The 13,232-nt window shown below is 43.5% G+C and overlaps 1 protein-coding gene across 3 annotated transcripts; it reads right to left on the reverse strand.

The window, feature by feature from the left end:
- Nucleotides 1-354: 354 nt before the first annotated feature.
- Nucleotides 355-9,715, reverse strand: TARDBP (TAR DNA binding protein). Of its 3 annotated transcripts, XR_015722793.1 has the most exons (7): nt 9,571-9,715; nt 8,327-8,575; nt 6,280-6,443; nt 5,109-5,249; nt 4,017-4,187; nt 1,412-3,631; nt 355-633 (listed from the first exon to the last, which is right to left on the reverse strand). XR_015722793.1 is itself a non-coding variant. In XM_045776846.2 (6 exons), the coding sequence occupies exons 2-6, from the start codon at nt 8,562-8,564 to the stop codon at nt 3,101-3,103; spliced, it is 1,245 nt and encodes a 414-aa protein (XP_045632802.1). In that variant the 5' UTR covers nt 8,565-8,575; nt 9,571-9,715; the 3' UTR covers nt 355-3,100. The 3 variants fall into 3 exon arrangements, 2 of the variants coding, with proteins under 2 accessions (XP_045632802.1, XP_045632804.1); XM_045776846.2 differs by having other exon boundaries at nt 355-3,631; XM_045776848.2 differs by having other exon boundaries at nt 355-3,631; nt 8,327-8,578; nt 9,571-9,711.
- Between the last annotated feature and the right edge of the window lie 3,517 nt (nt 9,716-13,232).

The raw sequence follows: 13,232 nt of genomic DNA on the forward strand, positions 1-13,232 counted from the left end.
ATTTTTGTTGGCTGTTCTTTAAGAAGTTTTAATAGGTTAACACTGAACAAAGGGTTTTATTCTAGCCAAATAATTACCATTCACGTAAAAATTCATTGTGAGTTTTCCCAATTTCTCTTGTGCACATTAAAGGGGAACTTCTCAAGACTCACTTTTTAAAGGTAACTTTCCATCACCTTTGTCACATATAAAAAAAGAAATTTTATTTTTCCAGTAAGACTCCAGACACTAAACTGTGGTGGCAACAAATTTTTTATTCAACTGGTTCAAAAAGTTTTGAGAATGAATGCATTGAGATGACCAAATAGACTTTTAAAAACAAATCTTTGCCAAATAGTTTACTTCTAGACTTCATTTTCTTTTCTTTCTTTTTTTTTTTTTTTTTAAGGGTAGAATTAAATTCCCCCAGCTACTGGTACCACAAACATGTTAACAGAAGGCTGCTCCACATGGAAAGCCTTCTAAGACTGGTAACTAGATTTACAACAAGTGTAAATAAGGGATTAAAACCATGCCGTTGACAAGTGAACTTACCCCTGGGTTCCTTGGAGGCTTGTCAGTTTAGTCTTTGGAGGTCCCCGAATAGCATTTTAAGTGTTACCATGTTACTGCTGCTGAGTAATAGGGCAAGTGCTAAAATGCAAAATTCAGATGGTACAGGGTTTGGAAATCATGCCATTCAGATGCAGAAAAAAAATTAAAACAACGCAAGATCCTTTTACAGAGGAAACTGAATAACGAAACAACGTGGCGATCACAAGTCTAAAGGACGACTTCATTTCTAAAAGTTTAAAACACGTAACTTGCAAAATGACAAACCCAGTTAACATAATCTAATCAGGTAAGGGCATCAGGTAAAACTATCAACACAAAAACTGTTAACATTCTTCCATCAGAAAACAAGCTCAACTCTCACAGTAGTTACATAAAAAGTACAACAGAGAATCAATAATTATTGCTTTTACATACTTCACAATGCGTCGTGAGAGTCTAATCTGAGTTTGTAAACAATTTTATTCAACATATCACTCTATTCCCCCACTTGTGGAGGACAAAGCCCATTTCACTTCACACTTCCAGACAGACAACCCACCCTGCTAGTTCTTAAAGCTATCAGGCTTTGTAATGGATTTCAGGCTCAAGATAATTTGTGGTTTCTACTTTATCCCTACCGCAATTAATTCCACTTTTCAAATCCCAAACTAGAAAGGTGCTGATATTCCCTTCTTTTCGACTGCTATGCTTTGCTACAAAGCATTTGAAAATAATTAACATTGTTTTTCCCCACTCCCCCCAAATAAGAATATTTTTAGAAGGCATGACTCCCAATGGAGATTTATACAGGCCATGTAAATAGAACGTCACCCAAATGCACAGAGGCACTAATAAAAAGCTGGAGGGTACTGCTTACCATGTTAGGTGCGGTCACCCAGACTTATTAAAAACTAGATTTAAAAAGAAAAAAAAAAAAAACTTTCACTTTGGACAATGCAAGAACAAATAGCAATTAAGTCTGGGTATCAGGTGTCAATGCATGACAGGTGATGAATCCATTTGACTTGAGACAACTTTTCAAATAAGTTTATTTGAAGCAAAATAAACTATTGCCAAGAAACTTTATGAAAGTTCCATCTCAAAAGGGTCAAAAAAGGGGAATTAACTGCTATGAATTCTTTGCATTCAGGGCTGCAAAACAAAGACACATATTATTTAAATCAGTTTTATTTAAGAATTTCCAACATTGACAACTCTTATAAAAAGCATCCAAGCACAGGACACAGAACTGCATCAAACAGCATTCGTATGGGTAGCTAACAGACATTAGAACTTCCACCCTTCTTTGCGACACCCCGAGCTCACTGGTGAACTCTGCTTCCAAGTACTCCTGCAAAGCACACCACAAGCTCAGTCCATGTTCTCAACCCACCAGCTTCAGTTCACATGACCACACTTACAGATCAGTAACAGAAGAGAACACACACCATACAGCATTCACAGCAGTTGACAAAGGGGTGGGGGAGGTACAAGTATCGTTTCACTTAACACATTCAACTAACGTGGGTTACCCAAGAACGAAACTCACTTAAAGTCTTCCAACAGATGTGGATGTCCTTTGAATGCAAAAAACATTCGTACATTATTTGCTATCATTGCTCTCTGCACACTCTCTCACCAAAGCCACAGGATTGAGAGACACATCTCGCCAAGTTAAAAAATATCCATTATGCACCACCAAGTCTCTGCACGCGCTCTCTCCTTTTCTCGCTCATACTAGCCTTTCATGCCTCGGCACCACCATCAATCCCACACAAGGTTTCAAAAGTTCAAACAGCCTTCTGGTTCCATATCACAGCCTTGCGTTCATAGCGTTGATACGACTCCATGAAATAAAGAGTAGCGGATAAAAATGGGACACCCACCGTCAAAGACGCAGCCTGTGCAGCGTGCTGACGAGTTCCTGAATGAGAAAGCGTGCAGACAGAAGTATTCCTATGGCAGAACATTTACAGCACTACTTTCAATGAAGTGCTTCTTCCATAAACATTTGAAATGAGATGAACTGCAGAGATTAAATGAAGGCTTCATATTGTACTTTTGCATGTGAAGGGAGACAAGTGTTAAAAAAAACAAAAACAAAAACAAAAAGAACCAAACACTGTGACACCATGATCTCCAAAAAGGAGATTTTCCTAAGGGAAAAATCCATATGGTGGGGTTCAAATTAAAACAAGGAGAAAAGAATGTATTTCTAATCAATGGTTTCCATTTGAACATGCAAAGAATTCTCTTGACAAGTCCAGGGATAAAAGATTACAGGAGAAACCTTTTGATATCAATTGTAGTGTGTTGGTTTTTACCCATCAGGCAAACAGCAGTTCACTTTCAAACACTCAATATTTCAACCCTTTATGTAACAAAACTTATAAAATTCCTTTAGCTTTTCCTCTTTTTCTAAAGAAAAATGTCAAAAATACTGCTGAATATACTCCACACTGAACAAACCAATTTTGAAAATTCTTAGTACATATGTATTTTACAATATACTTACCATGTGTTTAGAAAAATTTGAATTCCCACCAGTCTCTACCAACCCCACTGTCTACATCCCCCAGCCAGAAGATTTAGAATCCATGCTTGAGCCAAACCCTCCATTAAAACCACTGCCTGACCCTGCATTCGATGCGGATCCCCAGCCAATTGCTGCACCTGAATTAGAACCGCTATAGGAGTTATTTCCAGAACCAAAGGCCTGATTTGGCTCCCTCTGCATGTTGCCTTGGCTTTGGTTGTTACCTGATGGGCCCGACTGGTTCTGCTGACTGGCCAACATGCCCATCATGCCCCAGCTGCTCTGCAGCGCCGCCTGGGCCGCGGCCATCATGGCTGGATTAATGCTAAAGGCGCCAAAGTTCATCCCTCCACCCATATTACTACCTTGACTGTTTCCCAAGCCAGCTCCACCCCCTCTACTGTTACCGAACCCACCCTGATTCCCAAAGCCACCTGGATTACCACCAAATCTTCCACTTCTTTCTAACTGTCTATTGCTATTGTGCTTAGGTTCAGCATTGGATATATGTACGCTGATTCCTTTAATGATCAAGTCCTCTCCACAAAGAGACTGGGCAACCTATAAGAAATAAGGGTGTAAATAAAGGAGATTAAACCACTGACTCACGCATCAAAGTAGCAATAACACTTAGATTTCAAGCCACTGTCTAAGCTGGAGGAAAAATAAGCAATGAACGCTCATTTCATTTAAACCCATAAAATCACCTTTAGCTCTAGTAAGGCAGCAGGGGTTTGTCAGCTTGTTTTCAAGACACAGAACACGCCCAGTTAAGTGCCACATACTGACACAACATCTCAAGGGTTTTTCATGACTATCTAGACCCATATATCCCACAGCTCACAAGGTCAGAAAGCTTAGCTAAGGATGGCAATTAGCTGGATGGGAGAAGTTCAAGACAAATTACCTAACAGAGCTGGGAAGAAATTATTAACGAGAAAAATACCTGATCGTCTGCAAACGTAACAAAGGCAAAGGCCCTGAATGGTTTGGGAATGAAGACGTCTACCACTTCCCCGTACTGGCAGAAGAACTGGCGCAGCTCGTCGGCAGTCATGTCTTCCGTACAGCGTCCGACAAACACCTTCCTGCTTCTCAGAGGCTCATCTGGGCTTTGCTGGGCAAATCGAAAGAAAAGAAAAACTGGAGAACTATTTTACGAGCCATGAAGAGGATGTAGCAAAAGTTACCTGCCTTCTGAGTTAGAGTCATTAAAAAGTAGGTACATACTTAATTTTCTCTTTAATTAGCACTTCTCTTAAGAATTCAGTGAAGAATAACATTTTATTTCTTTTTTAAAGATCTAATTTTTGGGGCGCCTGGGTGGCACAGCGGTTAAGCGTCTGCCTTCGGCTCAGGGCGTGATCCCGGCGTTCTGGGATCGAGCCCCACATCGGGCTCCTCCGCTGGGAGCCTGCTTCTTCCTCTCCCACTCCCCCTGCTTGTGTTCCCGGTCTCTCTGCTGTGTCTGTCAAGTAAATAAATAAAAATCTTTAAAAAAAATCTAATTTTTAAGTTCCCTCTACACCCAGCATGGAGCTGGAACTCACAACTCCGAGGTCAAGAGTTACATGCTCTACTGACTGAGCCTGCCAGGCGCCCCCACATTTTAAAGTTTAAAGTTCAAGACTGTGTATTTGGATTAAGGAAAGTCAACGACAGAAACGCCCTGGCAAAGATGCTAACTCTCCAAGTCAGTCTTGCTTGCTTGGAACCACTCAGGTCTTTGCTACAAGATTAATGTATTCTGACTGGCCTTGCATTTTAACATGTAACTACGTAATAAACTGTTCACTCACTAGAAATAACAAAAAAAAGAATAAAACGAACTTTTAGTTTAGAGGGGTAATAAACTGAAGATTTCAAACAAACATATTCAGCACACATGAAGGTCCTAAGGCTTTAACAAGGCAAACGGTTTCAGGAATCCACCCAGCCACCACCTTATCCAAGTGCGTATTAAGCATTATTTTACAGTGTCTTCTAAGGGAGTTTTTCAGCAAATATTCCCAAAGCGCAGGAAAAAAGAGCAAATTACCTTAGAATTAGGAAGTTTACAGTCACACCACCGTCCATCTATCATATGTCGCTGTGACATTACTTTAACCTGGGTTTCGTATTCCGTAAAACGAACAAAGCCAAACCCCTTTGAATGACCGGTTTTAATATCTTTCTTGACCTAGAAAGCAAAGCAAAACAAAACAAAAATCAATGAAATTGACTAGAACCACACACAGACACACACACACAAACAAATCAGTTCCTTGGTAATTTTAATGGCTTCACTTTGATGGAGTTGCCTAATTAAAACTTAAACCAAGTTACTCTTGAGGTAAAAGGAACAGGAGGGTAAATGTTGAATTCAGATCATATTAATAGTTAATCATGTCACAAAACAGAATTTTAACAAAATGTTTTAGAATGCAAAGATAAATTAGATCTAACATTTATAAATCTTAAGTGGGGAAAAAGCAGTTTTTCTTTTCAGAGTTATTTACTTTAGTAATCTCTACACCCGATGTGGGGTTCCAACTCACAACCCTGAGATCAAGAGTCACATGCTCCCCCACTGAGCCAGCCAAGTGCCCCCTCCCCTTAAAAATAAGTGTTTTTTAATCTCCCACCAATGTAAGTTATAAAGAAATAGGCTACTGGGCGCCTGGGTGGCTCCGTCAGTTATGCGTCTGCCTTCGGCTTGGGTCACGATCTCAGGGTCCTGGGATCGAGCCTCGTGTTAGGCTCCCTGCTCAGTGGCGAGTCTGCTTCTCCCTCTCCCTTCGCCCCTACCCCTACTTGTGTGCACGCGCTCTCTCAAATAAATAAAATCTTAAAAAAATAAAAATAAATAGGCTAGTATTACCCTGTTCCCTCAAGCCTTTATGTAGCAGAATTTTATGACATCAAAGGCAAAAATATGGGATATATGCATAAAGGGAAACAGTACAACCCAAATTTTGTTTTTGTTTAAGTAGGCTCTAGGCCCAACATGGGGTGTGAACTCATGACCCTGAGATCAAGAGTTGTGTACTCTACCCACTGAGCCCGCCAGGCACCCCAACCCAAATTTCTTTTCAGCATCCCCTACGCATGCACGTAATCAATATTAAAAATACCGTCTGCTGAGCATGAAGGGCAGTGTCACCAACTGCAGGAATTCTGGATGTTCGTTCGTGGGAAGAGAGAAATCGTTATATGAAATCAAAGTTTACCTGAACCATAAGAACTTCTCCAAAGGTACTAAAATATTCTTTTAGATCCTGTTCAGTCGTTTTCCATGGGAGACCCAACACTATTAAATCAGATGTTTTCTGGACAGCTCTTTTCACTTTCACTGCTGATGAAGCATCTGTCTCATCCATTTTTCTTTTGTTATCTAAACAAAATGAGCAGAAACCTTTCAGAACTCCTCACTTAACATGTCTTAAAACACATTAGCCCCTATATCTAACAACAATAAGCAAAAAGATTCTAAGAATAAGATACCGAAAACTTTTGGAAAAGAGTGAAGTCAGCTCTCACAGACTGGGGGAATGAGGAAGTGGCTGAGGGGCTTTGCTGGTGTGAAGGCAGAGACTCCCACCTCTGCTTTTGTGAGATCTCAAGATTATGATGGTTTGTTCTCCCCTCAAAAGGCACATCAAAACAAAAATAATTCCACTTCACTTCGACTTCAAAAACACATTAAGGAAATTAATAAAACGGGCTAAAAAACTGTGCTGTACTATCTCTGTGCCTACTAAATAGCTTTGCTTCATTATTTTAATGCCTGTAACTTAAAAAGTTATATACCAAAAAACGATCAAACTTTTATCTCCAGCTGTGGATTTAAGGGTGATTTCAATTTTCTCTTTCTTTTCTAAACCTTCAACCATGAACTCAAGTTGATTTTGTAATTATACAGAAAGTCTTGGGTTATTTTTAAAAAAGAGTATTTGGAAGGATAGAGGAGGAACTAACTGACATTTTTAAAAATAGACTTTCTAATTTTATTTTAAAGAGTTTTCATTTATTTTTTGAGAAAGAGAGAGTGCACGCAGAGGGAGAATGAGAGGGAGAAGCAGACTCCCCACTGAGCAGAGAGCCTGATGCAGGGCTCAATCCCAGGACCCTGAGATCATGACCTGAGCTGAAGAGAGATGCCCAACTGACTGAGCCACCCAGGCGCCCCTGGACTTTATTTTTTAGAGCAGTTTTAGGTCCACAGCAAAATGGAAAGGCAGAGATTTCCCATACCCCCCTTCTACTTCCACAGTTGCATAGCTTCCCCCATTATCATGATATTCTTGCCCCATCCAAGATGGTACACTTGTTACAACCGATGAATCTACACCAACATTCCATCATCTAAATGACATTTCAGGTTCGGGGAACAGCAAACTGAAGAAAAACCAAGTTGATGCTGTTAAAAATGTTCTCAGAGTGTGAGTTAATGTCTCGCATACTTACCAAATATGATACTTTGTTGCAACATGCAAGTTATAATAAAAGTAACAGATATATCAACTAACGCGAATTCTTACTGCTAAAACGGACCCTTTCCTTCACAAACTTGTTTCCTTTTTAAAAATTCAGAACATTAGGGGCGCCTGGGTGGCACAGCGGTTAAGCGTCTGCCTTCGGCTCAGGGCATGATCTTGGCGTTATGGGATCAAGCCCCACATCAGGCTCCTCCGCTATGAGCCTGCTTCTTCCTCTCCCACTCCCCCTACTTGTGTTCCCTCTCTCACTGGCTCTAACTATCTCTGTCAAGTAAATAAATAAAATCTTAAAAAAAAAAAAAATCAGAACATCAGTGATAAGAGGCAGTGAGAAAAAGACCCAAACCCCAAATTATAATTGTACTAATTCAAGGTTTGGGTTACTGCAACTGACAAATCATTTAAGGAGGGAAAAATCAGATTAACTGAATGAAAGATATAAGCCTGCAAGGACAAAAACCAGAACAAAATATAGGGAAACTTTAAAAGAATCTATTTACCACAGACTGATCATTGCAAAACATTCTTAGTTGTTCCTTAAATTTGGCATTAACTTCGCAGTACTTGTTCAGATAATTAAATACATAGTTTCCTCTTTTAAAAATGTTTTTCCAATTTTCTCTAATTTAGAGTAATGGCATTCCAAACTAGTCTATTAGTAACGTTTAAAGAAATACTTGGGTTATAGGAGACGTTTCACCGTGAAATGAAGTCACGATCCAACTAAAGAGACAGACAAGACTATACTTTAGTACTGCAAAAGCAAATGGCAACAAACCTTTGGGATAGTTGACAACATATACCAGATTTCCCCAGCCAGCATCCGGGGCATGCAGAATTCCTTCTACCAGCCGGACACCTCTCATACACTGGGACACTGGATTCCTGTAGCGTAGCCCACATGCCCCGGGAAACTGGGCTGTAACTGTGGACAGCAGCACTGTCCCATCGTCTTCTGATGGTATTTCAATGGGCTCGTCATTCTCATCTTCGGTTACCCGAATATATTCAGACATCTTTTCTTATTCTTCTTAAAGGGAAAAGAAATATTAATGACAGACACTCGAGTCAAAGTAACTGTTTCCTTAAAAATCACCCGATTAATAAACACTACCCTGTCAATGTTCTAGGACTTCTAGAAAAACTTTTTAGGGTTTGGGTTCTTATACGTGTTGGTCATCACTGAAATGAGGCAAAGGCAAGGACAGTGCCTTGCTAGTTCATTCCTGCCATCAACACTTGCTGAGTGCCTACTATGCCTCAGATGCTGCAACTGAAACCAGTCAGTTCCAGGGGGCATGCTGGTTACAAGGGGCGGGGTGGCGGACGCAGAGATGATAGCAAATAAGCCATGTATTTATTACAACCGTGATATATGCTACTAGAAAGAAGTCAATCATCTTGGGGGCCGAGGAGAACCTAAGCTGAGACGTGTGGGGGAATCAGAGCACGTTTCCCTAAGAACGCGATGCAGAAGCTCTGTTTTGAGGAGGAACAGAAGCAGTGAGCCAGGTGAAGAGAGCAGGAAAAAAGTTCCTCCCTGTTCTTCATTGTGGGACTTCCGGGGGGGGGGGGGCTCTCCAAACTTGAGCAAGGACAGCGACGACAGGTCCTTCGCGACGCGGGTCGCCACCTCCCAGAAGCCAGTGCGTGGCGGCCGAAGGAGTTTTTAAACGCGGCCCGAGGTGCAACGCGGGGACCCGGGGCCTAGGGTGGCGGGGTCCCCCGGCGTGCCGAGTGCGGGAGGCCCAGGGCATGGCCCGGGCCCGCAAGCCAGGCCAAAGCTCCGCCTCGGGCTGCAGGGCACCACGGGCCAAGCGTCCCTGCTTCGGCGCCGGCTGCCACCCCGCGCCAGGCCCTAACGACGCGCCCGCGCGAGCCCACTCGGGCAGGACGAGACAGGCCCGGCCTCACGGCTCGCTTCCCGCGACGGGGGCGGACCCCGCTGCGTCCGCCTCGGGCCGCGCAACGCGGAAGCCGAGACACCCAGGGCGTCCTCAGTGAGACGCGTCCGCGACTCACCCGCTAGGCCGCTGCTAGGAAGCCCGACAGGGAAACCGAAGCAGCGAGGGATCCAAGAGCAGCCCAGCTCCCGCTTCGCTCCCACAAAATGGCGCTAGGGCCGCCTCCTCCCCGCGCCGGCCGTCGTCCTCTCCCACCGGCTCCGCGTTAGGAGGGGAAGGACGCCGCAGGGAGACGCAACGACCTTCTCCCCAGAGAGTCACGGATCCCTGCTAGAGGCTGAGCAAACGGGGAGAATTTAAAAGCTACGATAAGAACAGAAATATGGACCAGAAAAGCTAAAAACTGAAAAAACAAGGAAGCCTAGGCTGTCGGCTCCCCCCCACGTAGCGTAACAGATGGCTTCGCCCGACCAACCGTCGGCCCCGCGTCCCGGCCCGAGCTCGCGCACTCTGAAAGAGCGCGAGACTAGCGCAGGGGCAGGGCTTGGCGGGGCGGGGCGGGGCCAGGTGAGGCGGGGCGAGGCGGGGCGAGGCGGGGCGAGGCGGGGCGAGGCGGGGCGGGGCCAGACGGGGGCGGGGAGCCGGGTCCTGGGTCTCCTGACATTCGGGACGCTTGAGCGGGCAGGGGAGCTGAGCACCCTTTGTTTAAAAAGTCGGCTGGTGCATCCTCTCCTCCCTCCCCTAACCAACCTCCACACCTGGAAAGAATGACTTTGTTTCAAATAAACAAATGATAGCGCCTACTATCTACCCCGATAGTCTCTTATGTGGAAGGTACTATTGATACAATTCGCATGTACAGATGAGGAGGAAGCTGAGGCAGACAGAAGTTAAGTATCTTGCATGAGGTCACCCAGGTAGTACGTGGTGGATCTGGGATTTGAACCCTAACCCTAATGCTAACGTATTCCAGCTCCAGGCCTCTAATAATAATAATGCGCTTCTGTAATAGGACACGCCTCGCCCCAAGCTCACAGGGCCAGTCAATGATGGAACCCGGGTTTGAACCCAGGCAGCCTGGCTCTGGAGTGGAGGAGGTCCACTGCCTCCTCCTTACAGCCTCCTAGGGAATAAATATTAAGACCGGCAAGTCCAGATGGGTGCTGTTTGTACTAACCAGATTATGCCTGAGTCAGTTTGCAAAGATTAGGGAAGAGAGAGTGGAAGAAGGCAGGTTGAGTAACCTTTACCTGCCTCCAGGGGCGGCCCTGCACCCAAGGGACGGCAGAGTTGGGCACATGGCCCCTGATGGTCACTCACATTTTGAACCACTGGTTGAAGCATGGAGGCCCGAGTCGTCTGAACTAATCCACTCAGCCGTTCTGGGGGAGAAGCTAGTTTTATTATCTCTCCACTTTGCAGAAGAAACTGAGGCTCAGAGGCCGCGTGACTTGCCTGAGGTCAAACACTGCCCAAATGCATCACCCAGCGCATAAATTCCTCTCTCAGGTCTATCAGTCCCTGAAGCTGTGTTCCATCCTCCTCCCTAGGCCACTCTCTGTGCCACGATTGAGACTGAGGCATTTAGTGTGGGCAGCTCCGTGGGCCTTGAATGCCGGCCACAGGCGGGAGGAGCAGAGTATGCAGAAGCTGGAGAAATGTCAAGCAGGAGCAAAACCACAAAAGCTGTGCCCTCCCCCAGAAATGTTCAGGCCAGTCGAGAAGAGCAGCAAACATGGTCTCGAAGAGAGCAAACACTCCTTCAGAAAGAGAATCAACAATGAGGCCAGAGGGAGGCTGAACAGCGCAGTCTTCCTGCTCTAACTGGAGCTCATCTCTGGGTTTCAGCCGCCCAGCCATGATTGTCAAAGGTTCTACTTGTTCAGCATGTGTTTTTTAAGTTCTCCTGGTTGGTTTGCTTGTTAGTTCATAGCCCATAGACATGAAGCCTGAGGGTCGTTAGAGGGCCAAACGTATCTGTTCTGACCCATCTCCTCTCTTCTGAGCATTTATTAAATGCTTTCTGAAGACAATGGGTCAGAAAGGATAGACGGAGCTCTCACGCCTCATCCAGCCCTGTGCCAAATACCAAGATAATAAAAGTATTTAAATAAGAGTAACTTTATCAAGATTTACTTTTCTCTTAATCCCTGTGTTTTTAGGTCCCACCAAAATTAGAAGCTGCCTCTCCGTCTGGCCTCTTTGCAACTTGCAAGTAATCTCTGGATGATACTTTGGCATAGGCAAATATCCCATTTACCTACAACCTTTCACTTAATGGGTTTAGCATCCACTGACGATACTTGCCTGATTCCGTTACTTCGTTGGGGTTGCAAAATGGCAAATTTTTAAATGCTATCATTCCCTCTACATTCTTCTGTAAAGAACTTTCCTTTATGAACTGGGGATGAACTACAATTCCTTCTAAATACTTACCCTTTTACCAATTTTCAGAATGAGCTGACATAATAGTCACCTCCGATGTGAACACAAAAATTTTATTTTCTCTCTTTCTTTTTTTTTTTTAATTAAAAAGATTTTATTTAAGTAGGCTCCAAACCTAGGATGGAGCCTAACATGGGGCTGGAACGCACAACCCTAAGATCAAGACCTGAGCTGAGATCAAGGGTCAGATGTTTAACCGACTGAGCCACCCAGGCACCCCAAAGATTTTATTTTTTAAAGTAGTCTCTACACCCAACACCAGGCTTGAATTTACAATCCTGAGATCAAGAGTCAGGATTGCTCCACTGACTGAGATAACCAGGTGCCTCTCTCTCTCTCTCTCTCTTTGATAGTCATTATGAACTCTTGGATTTTATTTATTCAATGATTTACAATAGGTTACAGTCATTAGTGTTTTTAATGATCAAATTGTCCTAATGGTGGCCTGGGGAGCGCTTTAAACTAGCTTTGCGCCCTTTTAATGTGTCCCTATTAGTCTCTGAGCATGTTCTTGCTTTCTGGTACAAGACGTTCCAGGCTCACCTTATACTTTCCCTGCACCAGCCCTGGAACCAGCCATTCGTCAAAGAGCTCTGCTTCCTTTTAGTCAGAAAAGACATTTAGAAACTAGAATTTGGGCATTAGGTGTACTCATTGCTGCTGTGGTTATCACAAGCATTTTTGAAAGGTAAAAACACATAATATCAAGGCAAGGTATTTTTATTTAGTCACAATTTACTTTTTTTTTTTTTTAAAGATTTTATTTATTTATTCGACAGAGACAGAGACAGCCAGCGAGAGAGGGAACACAAGCAGGGGGAGTGGGAGAGGAAGAAGCAGGCTCATAGAGGAGGAGCCCGACGTGGGGCTCGATCCCACAACGCCGGGATCACGCCCTGAGCCAAAGGCAGACGCTTAACTGCTGTGCCACCCAGGCACCCCACAATTTACTTTCTTTTAATTCAAGTGCCTGAGAACCTGCCAAAATAAGATATGCCTCCCTGTTTGGCCTAGGTCTTAGATTTTTTAAATTATTTTTTTGTAAGCAGCCAACAAATGCAAAAATATCAATAACAAAAAAACTGCAGTCCCTTGTTCTCCCCATATATATACTTAAATATATTTAAATAATAAATCTATTCTGCAAAATTCTGATACATTCATTTTAGAGATTATCTGTTGATTTCTTATTATGATCAGTGAAGGTTTTCATCTCACAAACACTCCTGCATCATTTCCTCCACCCTCTTAACACATCACAATTTTAAGGTAAGTACACATTCAATGTTTTCATTATTATAACTAAATAAATTTTACTCAATACTGAGCCAAGAA

Source organism: Ursus americanus, chromosome 33 (genome assembly GCF_024610735.1).
Source record: "Ursus americanus isolate L20-20 chromosome 33, mUrsAme1.1.p, whole genome shotgun sequence".
In the NCBI taxonomy this organism is placed as follows: domain Eukaryota; kingdom Metazoa; phylum Chordata; class Mammalia; order Carnivora; family Ursidae; genus Ursus; species Ursus americanus.